This window comes from Lingula anatina, chromosome 10 (genome assembly GCF_051362555.1).
Source record: "Lingula anatina isolate TDL-2025a chromosome 10, LinAna3.0, whole genome shotgun sequence".
NCBI lineage: Eukaryota > Metazoa > Brachiopoda > Lingulata > Lingulida > Lingulidae > Lingula > Lingula anatina.
Window position 1 is genome coordinate 3,485,624 of NC_141776.1, and position 17,207 is coordinate 3,502,830.

Genomic DNA, 17,207 nt, shown 5'->3' on the forward strand with positions numbered 1-17,207 from the left:
TGGTATAAAATATTGCCAACAAATGCAATTTATGTTTTCTTTTTCTAAAACATTATAATTTACTACCTTGATATTTAGAAGGCTTACATAACAAATTATGAAAAAGTATTTGCCCAAATAGACCACCATTCTACGCCTATTTTATTGCAGTCGCTTGCAACCTTCCTGCGACATATTTTCGAACGCCTGCGATCGGTAAAAAACCTGTTAGCGACCAAGATACTAAAGACCGTCAATCGACCATGCAGTTACAACTGCAACCTTCTGGCGACCTGCTGCCGACTACTTGCTACTGGTAAAAAACTTGTAAGCGACCAGTCGAATAAATACGGTCAATCGACCGTGCAGTTGCAAATGGTATGCTACTGGTTATAGCAACCTACTGACAACCAAGAAGAGACCGATAGGCAACCTTTAGGATACCGATAATTTTCATCTTTAGTCGCACTGGTTGTCGGTGCACAAAAAATGGCCTTCATGTGTCAACGATCGCAGGCGACCTGTTAACAACCTTATGCGACCACTTTAAAACCTATGGCAACCTCCTTGCGACTGAGGTTGCAAAGAGGTTGCCAAAAGGTTGCAAGCGCAGTGTGACTCAGGCTTAAAGTCATAATAACTCTTCGTTTTGGCCAAAAATTGGATTTTCCTGGAAAAAACGGCAATTTTCCCGTACTTACCAATGGCCAACGACCCCATTCCTGCATTCAAAGTTAATCCAGGTTTTTTTTCCTAAACGTACGGTTTTTTGTTAAAATCTCTTAAGAGATTTTAACTGACGGAGCTCTCTCTGACATTGCAAAGTCACTGGTGACCTACTTAAAACCGCGGGAAAAGCAGACAACAACAACACTATATAAGATTCATGAGATATATTCGTCTTTTTGTTAAAAATGCATTTATATCCGCAATGTGTGCCATTCTGGGCTTTTCGTTATCCGACGCACTGTACAAAAACTCGCAACTTACGTCTGCGTCTGCACTAATGCGTTTGGCGCCATGTTATTTTGGTCTCGAATGAACGCGAGAATCCGCGTGACACCATTACGTCATTAGCAACGAATGCACTTGTCGACCGGAAAAAAGGCATCGTAAGCCCTATTGACAAGCACAGATTTTAGTTTTCCTACAATAACGGCCGTTTTAGTGGTAAAATACAATAGAATATATTTCCATGCGTTTTTTACAATGTATTTCATGCGGATTTTTTAATCTCAAAGGAAGAGTTATTATTGCTTTAAGGTAATGTAGGTAAGGTGCCTTAATTGAGCTCTGGTGTTGTCTTTAAAAGACTAGTGAATATACAAATCATTTAGGATGCAAAGATTGGACTTCCCCATTTTCAGCCTGAGGCAAACATTCTCACGTTGTCATCACAACATTAATAATGATGTAAGTAATAATTCATACGCGATTAAGATAAATGGACCTTAATCGGAGCCTTTTATCAACCCCAAATCAAGCCGTTTTTAAATCTAATTTTAAACCAGGAAATTTCCAGTTTGATGGGGATTGCCCTTGCCGTGCATCTATATCGATACTGAAAGAGGAAGGTAGGTAGGGACTCAAGACAATTGTTCTCCCAGTGTTTTAAATAATTATATGATATCACGTTTAATTAAATAATACTGTAAATAAATAAAACGCAGTATTCCATAGATTGAAAGGACGTAACACATAGCTAGGCATATTGCACACTATTACATGCTTCGCTAACATAGAAGCCGTAAAGACATCTATTTAGTCCGAGCATCTACAAAATGGCGATGTAGATTATTGAGGCCCATGACCTTAAACGACCTACTGGACAGTAGTTTACCTAGTCAGGCCATTGCACACGGAGCTATTTCAAAGCGTTTTACTATATTGGCGGGATCTAGAGTAGCGTACAAGATCACCTGCTACAGTGTAGCATTACCGGTAGCTACCAGTACATGTTAAAAACAGGATGATACTAGTAAGTACACTGAGATGCATATTTTAATATTTTGGAATTTTTTAAAGAAAATCGTATAAACAAATACCCAGTAAAATGAAGAAGAAGTGTGTCGGAATTCCCCACTTTCAGTTCAGAGTCGATTCCCGAGAGCGATGCATTACAGTCACGACAGTTTACGGAAATTCAGTACAAGGATACGAGGGGAGAAAGACTAATATACAAACCACAGACTGTACGTACTATATCACGCCTTTGTAAAGTTATCAGATGATATTTGGGTGGGTGTATTGTGTTAACAATTGAACTTATACGGACTGTATTCAAATCCAGCAATCACAAATATCACCTTCGAATTCGAATTAACGACGAGAAGCACTATCTTTTATTCAGACGAAAAAAGGAAGAAAAATAGTATTAACTTTTTTTTCGAACTTATCCAACATCAGCAAAATTCCCAGTTGTTTGGTATTCCCCTTTACAACAAGAAAAAACGAGGTGAGTTGAGTCAATCAATTACCCTGTTTTACCTTATTCTAAAATGTATATCCAGTTATTTTGTAGTAGGAATTTAGAGCGTGCATAATGAATTCGTTGATATTTACTAGAAGACGTTTACTCTTGAATTTCCTAATTTTGACCACCCTAAGAGGATGTTGACTTAAATTATTGTCTATCCTGTAATATTTGCCAGGGCATACCACGTACATGTACCAGAGGCAGTGCGTATGCTGTCAAAGGTCCATTCTAAAATGAAACTGTTTCTACACAAATGATGTTTAGTATACAAAACCACTTATTTACTATTTTACTTGCAATAGGATGTGATAAGCGACGCCAAAAATGTATAATAAAACATAACAGTGTGTTTCAGTGGTGATTATATTAAATCATTTTCATATTTGTAGAATTTTGCAACACAAAATTCTTGCTATGCGAAAAAAAATCATTATAAATGTAAACTGAAGGTGTACAAACGTATAACTCCAGGTCTGCTGAACAAATTTCATTTCCGGTGAATAGTCCTTCCCAATGGCTGCATATCGTTCATTCAATGCCACGTTCAAGAACAGTCTCCAAAAAGCTGCAGAGATCGGAGATATCGAAACAGTGCGTCAACTGCTAGAAAGTAAAATATGCGATGCCAACGAGAGGACAGACACAGTTGGATTGGGCTTACTTGTAAGCATTGCCAAAAATGAACATGCAAAGCATATTTAGAATTTGCTACTCATATGAATAAAAAGGAATTTGAGAATAGTTGATAGTAGTTACACAGTAACATGACTCGCAAACAGTGTACAGAATAGGTACAGCACGGAACTGATCCCTACAGTGAGAACGAAGTAAGTATATTTTCTTGTAAATATAAATGTGTGGTGCTTGAAATATACATGTACCTGCTCTTCCTTAGTTTGCTTGCGCTACACAAGCAGTTTTTAATTGTTTAAAATGCATTTTCGTTCTTGAACAAGTGGGTTTTTAATATTATCATTGATACTTGTGTAAACCGATTCTGGCATGTAATTAATACTTCATACTTAAAAATAATCTCAAGTTGAGAAATCAAAATAATCTTAATTGAAAGTCCGGTCCTTAAATCCGTGTATCAAATCATTCGTGAATTATCAAAATAAACCACTTAAAAGTTCGTTTTGATACATTAATTGCTGAAAATATTTTTAAAAATAAAACCCGAAGACCAAAGAACTCATACAGAGGTGGAAATTTAAACGTGTTTTCTTAACAGACGTCTCAGATGTGGCTTGGGCTTAATTGGAATAAAAGTAGTGTTCCCTCATTGAGGCACTGTTGTTTAAAGATGGAAATAGTTTTGATACATTCGATTTACAGTGCACCCCGTTTTGTAATGATCCATTAACATGTGATAAAATACCTTTGGTCGGGGATGTCATTTCATCGAAAAATTTATGTATCTTCAGGATTGCCAGACTCCTCTTCATTACGCTGCTAGTGGTGGCCACAGCGATGTAGATCAAAGTTGTATTTTTAGGACATAAAGCACACTTATCTTTAAAAAATCTAAAAAGTTTTAGTATTATATCTACCTTACACACGGTCTTCATGGAATATTAACAGATAAACGTTAGCAGTCTTCCCTTCAACAACGCATTGTATTACATCTACATGTAAATTATCTCCCGTACCTGCTGTTGCGGCAGTGTTTTTTTTTTTTTTTTTTTTTTTTTTTTTTTTTTTTTTTTTTTGATGACGAAAAAAGTTTTGATTCATTCAGTTTACAGTGCACCCTTATTTGTATTGTCCACTTACACGGTATACAATATGTCTGTCTGGTGCGTCACCTCTATGATAACATTTTGTAGGTACCGGTTGACAGGACGCCTCTTCATTACGCTGCTACGGGTGGTCACTGCGATATAGCGGCTCTCCTCATCCAGCACGGAGCTGATCCCTGCAGAGTGACCTGGGTAGGTATTTGTGTGGTCATTGGTCTCTCTTCGTTACATACGTAGAAATCAAATATGTTTTATGTATTTTTGCATTAACATATAATGTGCTTTTAAATATTATTATTGATACGTGAATAAACCAATTGGGGTATGTAATTAATCTTTAATATTCTAAAATTATCTCAAATGTAGAAATCAAAAGAAACTTAATTTGAGGTCCGGTCCTTAAATCCGTATATCGAATCATTTGTGAATTTTCAAATTGAAGAACTGTACAGTTGGATGTAACACTTAAATTGCTGAAAATAAATTGCTGGTATGTCACTTCACTGAAAGCAGTGTGTTTTCTTAGGATGGCCAGACACCTCTTCATTTCGCTGCTACTGCTGGCCACTGCGATATAGCAGCATTCCTCATCCAGCACGGAGCTGATCCCTGCAGAGTGACCTGGGTAGGTATATGTGTGGTACTTGGAATATACCACCCCTTCATTGGTCTCTCTTCGTTACATACGTAGTAATCAAATGTATTTTATGTATTTTTGCATTAACATATTATGTGCTTTTAAATATTATTATTAATACGTGAATAAACCAATTGGGGTATGTAATTAATCTTTAATATTCTAAAATAATCTCAAATTGAGAAATCAAAAGAAACTTAATTTGAGGTCCGGTCCTTAAATCCGTATATCGAATCATTTGTGAATTTTCAAATTGAAAAACTGTACAGTTAGATTTATCACTTAAATTGCTGAAAATATTCCTTAAAAGATGTAACCCGAAAACCAAAGAAGCCGTACAAAGGAGGAAATTTGAAATGCATATGAGTTTTAAGAAAGACACTTCAGATGTCTTTGAAATAACTAAAAACCTAATATTTTCCCAACATTAGACACGGCGTTACTGGATTATTAACGGATAAACGTTAGCAGACTTTCCTTCAATAGCACAATATTATAAATATCAACATGTAAATAAATCCCCTTTACCTAGTTTTTCATCTCTTTGAGGCAATATTGTTTAAATATGAAAATAGTTTTGATTCGTTCAATTTACAGTGCACCAATTTATTATAATGCTCCATTTACATGTCATTAAATACCTGTCTGTCTGGTATGTCACTTCATTGAAAGCAGTGTGTTTTCTTAGGATGGCCAGACACCTCTTCATTTCGCTGCTACTGCTGGCCACTGCGACATAGCGGCTCTCCTCATCCAGCACGGAGCTGATCCCTCCGGTGCAAACAAGGTATGTACATGTGTGGTACTTGAAATATATGCCGCCTCTTCATTAGTCTGTCTTTGTTATATACATATTAATTGAATATCTTTATTGCATTTTTGTTTACGAAAATGCAGTAGTATCGAAGCAGTATCGAAGCATCAACGCAGTAGTGGTGTGGAGCATATTTTCAGTAGAAATAGCCTACTACAATTCTACTCCAAAAAGAACATATGTCTACTCCAAAAAGAACATATACAGAGACGAGCATTAATGCAGTAGATTAGCAGCATGATAGAAGCATGTTTCAAATATGCTAATTAGATACCATATCGAAGCAGATTTGAAGCATGTTTGCAGTATGATTGCAGTAGTCTACTGCGCTGGAGTATCTACTGCGTTTTCGTGCTCATGAGCTGTAATATTTTTATGTATTATTATTGATACGTGTGTAAACCGATTGTGTCATGTAATTAATCTTTAATATTTATAATAATATCAAATTAAGAACAGAAAAAATCTAGTCCGGTCCTTTCATCCGTTTGTCAAAACATTTCTGAATTTCTATGAAATGCTCAAAATCTTCCTTGAAAATGTTAACCGAAAACTATAGAACAAAGTTGGAAATCTGAAATACATGTATGCTTTATGACAGACACCTCAGGTGTTTTTGAAATAATGATAACTAAAAACTGTTAATATTTTTCCAACATTACACACGGTCTTAATATTAATGGAATATTTTAACGGATAAACATAAGCAGTCTTCCCTTTAACAACACATTAGTGTTGTTGGTGTAGGCTTCATGAAAATCATCTCCCTTACCTGCTGCTGTGTACTAATATGTCATCTTTTTGAGGCACTGTTGTTTAAAGATGATAATAGTTTTGATTCTTTCAATTTTGAGTGCACCCCGTTTTATAATAAGCCATTTACATTGCGTGAAATATCGTAATATATTATAATGGATGGGTGTATAAACCAAATGTGACACATATGTTATCAATATTAATACGATATAACCTCAAATAAAAAAAAGAAATCAAAAGAATCTTAATTCAAAGTCCAGACCATAAGTTTGTTTATCAAAAAAATTGTGAATTTTAAAAATTGAGGTACTGTTGTTTGAAGTGGAAAATAATTTTGATTCATTCAGTTTACAGTGCACCCCGTTTTATAGTGATTTATTTGCATGATATTGTATATCTTCAGGGGGGTCAGACGCCCCTTCATAGCGCTGCTTTTGGTGGTCACAGTGATGTAGCAGCTCTTCTCATTCAGCACGGAGCTGATCCCAGCAGGTACAGTGTGGTAGGTATACCGTACTTGTAGTACTTGAAGTAAACCATCCCTTCACTGTTCTCTCTTTGTTATATACGTAGTGATTGAATATATTTAATGTATTTTCGGTATGTAATTAATCTTTAATACTTTATAATAATCTCAGTTTGAGGAAGTGAAATAATCTTATCTCAAGGTTCAGTCCTTAAATTCGATTATCAAATTAATTGTGAATTTTCAAAATAAAGAACTATACAGTTTAATTCAAGGCTTTTAATTGCTGAAAATCGTCCTTGAAGATATAACCAGAAAACAAAAGAAGTCGTGCAAAGGTGTAAACCAAAAATGCATTACACACGCTCTTAATATTTATAAAACATTAACGGATAAACATAAGCAGTCTTCCCTGAAGAAACACATTAGTATTGTTCATGTAGCTTCATGTACTTCATCCCCTTACCTGCTGCTCTGTACTAATATGTCATCTCTTTGAGGGACTGTTGTTTAGAGATGACAATAGTTTTGATTCGTTCAATTTAGAGTGCACCCCGTTTTATAATAATTCATTCTGATACTTACGTCATTTCATTGAAAAAATTGTTCATTTTCAGGATGCTCGGAGTCCTCTTTTTGACGCTGCTATGGGTGGTCACTGCGATGTAGTAACTCTCCTCATCCAGCACGGAGCTGATCCCTGCAGTATGAACTGGGTAGGTACGTGTGGTAATTGGTGAAATCGTCTCTTAAATGACTACGTCTTGGGTTGGCTCCATTCAAGTAGCTGTGACCTGGTGCATGGATACGAGCTGTCTTTGTTATATACGCAGTAATTGGATATCTTTATTGTATTTTCGTACATGAGTATACGTTTTTATGATTATTATTAGTGATACGTGTATAAACCGCTTTTGCCATGTAATTATTTTTAAACATTTATAATAATCTCAAATTTAGAAATTAAAATAATCTAGTGCGGTCCTTTGTTCCACTTATCAAAACAATTGAGAATTTTTAAAATCAAGAACTATAAGTTCGTTGTTATACTATTAACTGCTGAAAATCTTCCTTGAAAATGTTACTGAAAGCCAAAGGACTCGTACAAACATATGCATGTGTGTTTTATGACAGACACCTCAGATGCCTTTGATTATAATAATAATTCATTTACATGGCATGATATATTAATTTTTTGTTTGTCTGGTATGTCAGTTCATTGACAACATTGTGCATCTTCAGATGAGAGTGACGCCTCTTCATGACGCCGCTATGGGAGGTCACCGCGATGTAGCAGCTCTTCTCATTCAGCACGGAGCTGATCCTTGCAGTGAGGACTGGGTAGGTATATGTATGGTACTAGAAATAAATAATTTGTATTATTATCGATTTATGTATAAACCGGATGTGGCGTGTAATTTTTACTTAATATGCCACAATGACCTCAAATTGAGAAATCAAAAGAATCTTAATTCAAAGGGGTAATAACTCTTCGTGTGACGAAGCTGTTGGCTTGTCTTCTTCATGTTACGCGAGGTAGCAAATACAACTCAGATATTATCTTTTTTATTATTTATTGAACTACTGTCCAGTTATTACCCGCGCCGCTTCCTTCATTTCTATTCCTACCTCATACAATCTCTAGCGGCCTTCTCTCTGTTTACACTAAGCGTAGTTGTATAAATACCATAAGAGCATGTCAATCAACCTAAGTTACTCTACTAAACACTCCCCGCTCTTATTCACTGCATGCTGTCACTTACTAACGTTCCATTCGTATAATTGAGATCTATATTTCACAATAAAAACATTGTGAACAACTCATAGAAATACAAAATGTTCTGTTGTACTGCAAAAAGGACAGTTATGGGGAAAGGAGACAAGATGGCGTAGAGGATGACACGAACTCTAGGACACGGGACATAAATTGGTCTTTCTTGACATAGACAAGTGAACACAACGTCTGATGTGGTACATTCTGAACAAGTGTACATCCGTGAACGAGCTGATCGGGTGGAGAAAGCACAAATAAGGTGAATAACTGATATTTTTTAACCTCATCACATAGACATAGTCTGCGCGAACGTCGCATAGTGGATGATACACACTGACTACATTAAATTTCACGCAGTGCTGTCAACCTTTCAGCATGTCATCCAAACACACAAAAAACACTAAAAAGGGTGAGCCTACACCCAAACGTACGCACAGCGAAGTCTCCAATACAAGTGCTGAAGAAAATAGCAGCATTATCTTAGCGGAACTAGAAGAAATAAAATCTTATATGAAAGACATGATAAACAAAGACGAACTGAAAGAACTAGTAACCACCTTAGTTACAGAAATGTTAAAAGAAATGAAAAAAGAAATGGGTTCACAAATCAACAATATGCGAGAGAAATTAGACTTCCTGGAATTTGAAAATAAAAACCTTACAGAAAACATTGCAAGGAAAGACAAAGATTTACTTAAATTGAAAGAGGAGATAAAAGATTGAGGCGGACAAACGATCAAACTACAACGAACAGTATTCACGTAAGAACAATATTAAAATCTACGGGATAAAGGAAGAGACAAAGGAGAACACCAAGTCCGTCGTACGCGACACATTGAAGGAAGTAGCACAGATAACACTCCGGGATGATGACATTCTAGCAGTACATCGTATACCTGGGGCAAAAACACAACAACCGAGACCTATAATTTTACGAGTGAATAACACGGAGACAAAAGCTAAATTCATGAGGTGCAGAAGGGCAATGAAAACCTCGAGGCAAAACTTGAGACTGGCAGATGACGTCACAAAAAAGAACGCGCAACTTATCCAGCGCCTCGTTAACCACCCTGAAATTGATCAAGCATGGTACTTTAATGGGTCAGTTTATGGTCGGCCGAAAGACAGCACAAAAAGGGTGAAATTTGACCTGCACGATGATATTAATTTAAAGATAAGAAACGCTTGAGCATGAACTTTATTCCTCCTTTTTCCATTTTCCTCTTGCTTTAATTTTGCACATAAAACCAATTGTCGCACAAAACTGAACGCTCTCCCATGTACGTTTTCTTATATGTAGTATATTGTGTGAGTGTATGTTTGTGTTTAAATGAGGTGAGTAAGTGGATAATGGCCGTGCGTAAGACTGAGATTGTGTGCGAAAGTAAAAGTGTGCACGTGATACATGTCTGTTTGTCAAGCGATGAAAAGAATGGTGAGGCTCATTGTCGTACATACATGTATATCAACGAAAACGTTATGTCTGTCAATACATTAAAATGCTATTATGAGTTTTGATTTTAGTATATTATCCTTAAATGTCCGGGGGCTAAATAATTTTAAGAAAAGAAAGGGAGTATTTAGGTGGTTACATAAAAGGCCTGAAAATGTTTTCCTCCTACAAGAAACCTACAGCTCGCAGAAAGTCGAAAAATTATGGCGCGCTCAGTGGGGTGGAAAGGTTTGGTATAATCATGGTACTGGGCATAGCAAAGGGGTGATGATTTTATTTAAAAATAACATAGAATATGACATTATAGACACAGTTACAGACCCGGATGGTCGTCTTTTAGGCGTGAAAATTAAAATTGGTACGAGCACTTTTCTTATGTGAAATATATATGCCCCAAATCAAATAAATGAACAAGTTGAATTTTATAGATTTCTCTATAAAGCACTAGCTAAATATGAATCTGATTATGTAATTATAGGGGGTGACTTCAACTGCACATTGTCCAAGCTAGATAAACATGGTGGACTGTCCACACACATTAAAGATAAAGTTATACATGAAATACAAACTATTATGGAAAAATATCATTTAAATGACACATGGAGAAAGTTCCATGGTGCAGAAAGAAGATACACATGGAAAAACTCCGAATCAAACATCTCCTGCAGACTAGACTACTGGATAACATCTAACGAACTTATAGAAAATTGTTTTATAGAAAAGGCGGAGATATTGTACGCACCTTACACTGATCATGATGCAATATCTTTGTTTTTAAAGACAAAAGATGTGACAGTTAGAGGGCGAGGGTTTTGGAAACACAATAATACTCTACTAGGAGACGAAAGATATATTAACGAAATGAAAACTGTAATTAATGAAGCAAAAAACAGATACAATTACTTAGAGGACCGTGGTTTAGCATTTGATATGATAACAATGGAAATACGGCAGTTTTCAATAAAATTTTCAAAGCAAAAATCTAAACAACATAGAGAAAATGAAAGAGACATTTGGAAAAAAATCAACGTGCTACAAGCCGAGATAGACAATCAATTTAATAAAGAAAAAGCTAAAGAATTAGAAAAACTTAAGACTGAACATGATTTAATCTTAGAAGCTAAAACTGAAGGTGCAATAATGCGTAGTAAAGTGAGATGGTACGAAAAGGGCGAACGCAATACAAATTACTTTATCAACTTGGAAAAACGGAATCGAGTCAGAAATACAATAACAAAACTAGAAATTAATGATACACTAACAGTAACTAACGATAAAGATATTCTACAAGAACAGGGAAAGTTTTACGAAAATTTGTACACCTCACAGAACACTACCATTAACGAGAGAATCTCAAACAAATTTTTCAATGTACAAAATATACCCCAAATTCCAAACGACCTAAAAATCGCATGTGAAGGAAAGCTAACCATCAACGAGTGCAAAAACGCACTCAAAGAACTTACAAAAAAGAAGAAGAAAACCCCGGGTGTTGATGGGCTCTCCGCAGAATTTTACATGAAATTCTGGGAAGAATTAGGAGAGGAAATTGCAGACTGTTTAAATTTTGCTTTTGAAACTGGTCAGTTAAATATTAGCCAACGACAGGGCATAATAACACTAATTCCCAAAAAAGACAAGGATAGACACCGTTTGGAAAACTGGCGACCTATTTCTTTGCTAAGCGTAAGCTACAAAATAGCCGCAAAGGCACTTGCAAAACGAATGGAAACGACTTTACCAACCATTATCAACAAAAACCAAACCGGGTACGTTAAAAAAAGATATATCGGTGAAAATATAAGACTCATCTGGGATCTTATGTACTCAACAAAAAGGCAAAATAAAGAAGGGATGGCGATTTTCTTAGATTTTAAAAAAGCGTTCGATTGCATTGAATGGGAATTTATAAAAAAATGCCTGAAAATATTTAACTTTGGCCCTGACTTCATTCAGTGGTTTGACATTATGTACGCCAATGCTTTCAGTTGTATTACAAACAACGGATATTCCTCGCGATTCTTTTCAATTACAAGAGGTGTAAGACAAGGGTGCCCACTGTCCGGCCCTCTATTCGTGCTGGCCGTAGAAATACTAGCCTGCGCAATACGCGCAGATCCATCCATACGGGGAATCACTATTGATCGTCATGAACACAAATTATGCCAATATGCCGACGATACAACGCTATTTCTAAATGATGTTAGGTCCGCTAAAAACGCATTGAAATTAATATCTGAATTCAAACAAAGTTCTGGTTTAGAACTAAACTTGAGCAAGTCCGAAGCCCTGTGGCTTGGAAGTAATAGATTCAACAACGAAAAGCCCCTCGGGTTGCTATGGCCAGATAGACCAATAAAAGCTCTCGGAATTCATTTCTCTTATGATTACGAAAGCTGTAGGTTTCTAGACTTCGATGGTAAAGTTGATCAAATTGAAAGCTGCTTAACCTTTGGTCCAGCAGAGACCTCACATGGATTGGAAAGATACAAATACTAAAAACATTGGGTCTGGCTAAACTGGTTTATGCTAATACAGTTCTTGAGACCCCAAATGATATTATTTTGAGGATAGATGCTTTATTCAAAAAATTTCTATGGAATGATAAAAAACCAAATTTAAAGCAGAATACATTAATAGCCCCAAAGAGTAAAGGTGGTTTAAATTTGACGCATGTGCCATCGCACGTGCGGTCTCTGAAGGCCTCAATGGTTAAGCGCATAATGTTAGCTGACAACGATGATCCGTGGGTAATAAACATACTGAAATATTTAAGAAGTGTGGGAGGAAAACTCATTTTCAGTTGTAATTATGAACTTAAGAATATTAACATTTCGGACATGCCACCTTTTACGTAGCCATGCTAGATGCATGGAGTGATTTAATACAAACAGACCCTAATAATGCCTCCGATATAAAGAAACAGATAATATGGAATAATAGATTCATACTTGTAAACAAAAAGTCAATATATCTAAGGCATTGGTCAAAAGCCGGAGTTAATTATATTCAAGATATCATAAATATTAATGGTGAATTTATATCATTAGAAGAAATAATAAATCAACACAACTTCGATATTAAGCTACCGAATTTTCTAGAATACGAAAAAGTAAAAAAATCAATTCCGATATTATGGTTACGTAAACTTCGGGAAAATGCAGAATCAGTTGACAACACAGACTCAGATGAGATAGTATGGACTCTTGCCTCTACAAAAAACATTTACGATAAGCTAATAGAAAGAAATGTAATAAATTTACCCACAGCAAGTTTGCATCTTATCAAATCAGGCATAAGTGAAAATGATTGGCAGAGAGTTTTCTTGATACCATTTGAGTCTGTCAAAGAAACTCAACTACAAGTAATGCAATACAGAATAATTCACAATGTGCTGTACACAAATTCTACACTGTTCAAAATGAAAATAGTTACTAGCCCAGGATGTACTAACTGCCATATGAAAGAAACAATAATACATCGTTTTGTGGAATGTGTACGTGCAAGAAATTTTTGGATTGTATTTGAAAACTGTTGGAACATTCCGAATAATACCATACACTTCAGAAAAAATGAAAAAACTATAATGTACGGGTGTCTGTCAAGCGACCAGCGCGTAAAAGCTTTAAATTTCTGTATTATTGTGGCTAAACAATTCATAAACAAAAATTCAGAAAATCCATCAGTCTATGATTTTGAACTGTTTCTGCATTTTCTTAGCCAGAAGAAGAAAATAGAAAAATACATTGCTATAAAGACAGGAAAAGAAGATAGGTTTAATACAAAATGGAAACGCATTCCTACCATAACGTGTTAAAATTTTCACCTCTAGTACGCTATAGTTGCCGTTATGTAGTTCACAACAAGCATGTATACGTGTAGTATGTATGGATGGATGAGTGAGTGAAAGTATGTCTATATATTTATGTTCTTTTTTATTTTTCAGTATTTAATTACCGTAATTGCCATCAGTATTATATGCATTTAATCTTTGATTATCTGTCTAAACATTTCATTAAATATGTTATAGTTGCCGATATGTAGCTCACGCGTAGTATGCATGGATGGATGAGTGAGTGAGAGTATTTCTATATATTTACGCTCTTTTTATTTATCTATTAGTATTTAATTACCGTAATTATCATCAGCTTTGTTTTACATGCATTCAATCTTTGATTATCTGTTTAAATATTTCATTATATATGTATATTTTCTTTTTTTTTTTTCTTTGAGTGAATAAACGCATTAAAAAAAATAAATAAAAAAAATAAAAAAAGGACAGTTATAGCTGTTATTCTGATATCTGAGCTTGTCTTTAAACCAAGTGACCTCCATTGATAGCTATACTTAAGAGATTATAACAAAAAGACTTTTTAGAAAAATAAAAACATGGGCTAACTTTGAATGTAAAAATGGATTCATTAACCATTGGTAATTATGGGGAAATCGTTGTTTACTCCAGTATTTTTTTTCCAAAACGAAGAGTTATTATCCCTTTAATTAAAATATTAAATCAATATGTTTGAAAAAGATAAGTTGTGGTTCTTTTAGGAGGTGTCAATAAAGTTCGGATGAATAACTAAAATAGTCCCATTTACACCCAATTATGAAAAGGATAAATAATGGTATTATCATACTAATGTTGATGCTCTGTTGTACTGTTATTCTTAACGCAATGGCCATTGAATAAAACGTGTTGAATAAATCAGTTTCTTTGGTTTTAGTTCGGCTTGAAGCCCAGTGATCTTGCACAGGAAGCTGGTTATGATGTTCTATGCTTGCTGTTAAGGAAATTTGAAAGTGATCAAATCCGGGTAGGCTAACGCACAGCATACAATTAAGTATATAACATTAAATATAATAATGGTTATGTAACATCATTAAATCGACACATATCGTAAATTAATATTTGTATTTGTCTTGCTAACCATTTGAATTGGTAGGTTCGTTTGGGCGTTTAATACTGCATGTGTAACCATACGACCTACATGTAACCGCCTTGACTGCCATCCAACGGGTCTAAAACCTCACTGGCTTAGAACATTTCTGTAATATGGATGATATTACAAGGCTTTATTTCTAATATCAATCCAATTTTTTGTCTTATCATCTAGTGAGGGCACACCTAGTCAATCCCATTTATATCCCGCTAAAATAATTATGCTTCCTTCAGATTGATCCGGTTCCTTTTAATTGTGATATATGTATTAAGAAATAAAGTCATTATCCACGGTCCGAGGTTGTGTATTCTGGGAAGAATTAGGAGAGGAAATTGCAGACTGTTTAAATTTTGCTTTTGAAACTGGTCAGTTAAATATTAGCCAACGACAGGGCATAATAACACTAATTCCCAAAAAAGACAAGGATAGACACCGTTTGGAAAACTGGCGACCTATTTCTTTGCTAAGCGTAAGCTACAAAATAGCCGCAAAGGCACTTGCAAAACGAATGGAAACGACTTTACCAACCATTATCAACAAAAACCAAACCGGGTACGTTAAAAAAAGATATATCGGTGAAAATATAAGACTCATCTGGGATCTTATGTACTCAACAAAAAGGCAAAATAAAGAAGGGATGGCGATTTTCTTAGATTTTAAAAAAGCGTTCGATTGCATTGAATGGGAATTTATAAAAAAATGCCTGAAAATATTTAACTTTGGCCCTGACTTCATTCAGTGGTTTGACATTATGTACGCCAATGCTTTCAGTTGTATTACAAACAACGGATATTCCTCGCGATTCTTTTCAATTACAAGAGGTGTAAGACAAGGGTGCCCACTGTCCGGCCCTCTATTCGTGCTGGCCGTAGAAATACTAGCCTGCGCAATACGCGCAGATCCATCCATACGGGGAATCACTATTGATCGTCATGAACACAAATTATGCCAATATGCCGACGATACAACGCTATTTCTAAATGATGTTAGGTCCGCTAAAAACGCATTGAAATTAATATCTGAATTCAAACAAAGTTCTGGTTTAGAACTAAACTTGAGCAAGTCCGAAGCCCTGTGGCTTGGAAGTAATAGATTCAACAACGAAAAGCCCCTCGGGTTGCTATGGCCAGATAGACCAATAAAAGCTCTCGGAATTCATTTCTCTTATGATTACGAAAGCTGTAGGTTTCTAGACTTCGATGGTAAAGTTGATCAAATTGAAAGCTGCTTAACCTTTGGTCCAGCAGAGACCTCACATGGATTGGAAAGATACAAATACTAAAAACATTGGGTCTGGCTAAACTGGTTTATGCTAATACAGTTCTTGAGACCCCAAATGATATTATTTTGAGGATAGATGCTTTATTCAAAAAATTTCTATGGAATGATAAAAAACCAAATTTAAAGCAGAATACATTAATAGCCCCAAAGAGTAAAGGTGGTTTAAATTTGACGCATGTGCCATCGCACGTGCGGTCTCTGAAGGCCTCAATGGTTAAGCGCATAATGTTAGCTGACAACGATGATCCGTGGGTAATAAACATACTGAAATATTTAAGAAGTGTGGGAGGAAAACTCATTTTCAGTTGTAATTATGAACTTAAGAATATTAACATTTCGGACATGCCACCTTTTACGTAGCCATGCTAGATGCATGGAGTGATTTAATACAAACAGACCCTAATAATGCCTCCGATATAAAGAAACAGATAATATGGAATAATAGATTCATACTTGTAAACAAAAAGTCAATATATCTAAGGCATTGGTCAAAAGCCGGAGTTAATTATATTCAAGATATCATAAATATTAATGGTGAATTTATATCATTAGAAGAAATAATAAATCAACACAACTTCGATATTAAGCTACCGAATTTTCTAGAATACGAAAAAGTAAAAAAATCAATTCCGATATTATGGTTACGTAAACTTCGGGAAAATGCAGAATCAGTTGACAACACAGACTCAGATGAGATAGTATGGACTCTTGCCTCTACAAAAAACATTTACGATAAGCTAATAGAAAGAAATGTAATAAATTTACCCACAGCAAGTTTGCATCTTATCAAATCAGGCATAAGTGAAAATGATTGGCAGAGAGTTTTCTTGATACCATTTGAGTCTGTCAAAGAAACTCAACTACAAGTAATGCAATACAGAATAATTCACAA

At 35.3% G+C, this 17,207-nt stretch overlaps 1 protein-coding gene across 1 annotated transcript; it reads left to right on the top strand.

Annotated features, from left to right (window-relative positions):
* Nucleotides 1-1,243: 1,243 nt before the first annotated feature.
* Nucleotides 1,244-15,209, top strand: LOC106153458 (uncharacterized). Its single transcript, XM_086997629.1, has 8 exons — nt 1,244-3,118; nt 4,282-4,386; nt 4,721-4,819; nt 5,520-5,618; nt 6,805-6,903; nt 7,485-7,583; nt 8,110-8,208; nt 14,819-15,209. The coding sequence occupies exons 1-8, from the start codon at nt 2,969-2,971 to the stop codon at nt 14,915-14,917; spliced, it is 849 nt and encodes a 282-aa protein (XP_086853755.1). The 5' UTR covers nt 1,244-2,968; the 3' UTR covers nt 14,918-15,209.
* The last annotated feature ends 1,998 nt before the right edge of the window (nt 15,210-17,207 follow it).

Bases quoted from the DNA above. Each gene is read 5' to 3' on its own strand.
- LOC106153458 (XM_086997629.1), top strand. From the start codon at position 2,969: ATGGCTGCATATCGTTCATTCAATGCCACGTTCAAGAACAGTCTCCAA. The intron at 5,619-6,804 runs GTATGTACATGT...GTATATCTTCAG, and splicing joins ATCCCTCCGGTGCAAACAAG to GGGGGTCAGACGCCCCTTCA. The intron at 8,209-14,818 runs GTAGGTATATGT...CTTTGGTTTTAG, and splicing joins ATCCTTGCAGTGAGGACTGG to TTCGGCTTGAAGCCCAGTGA.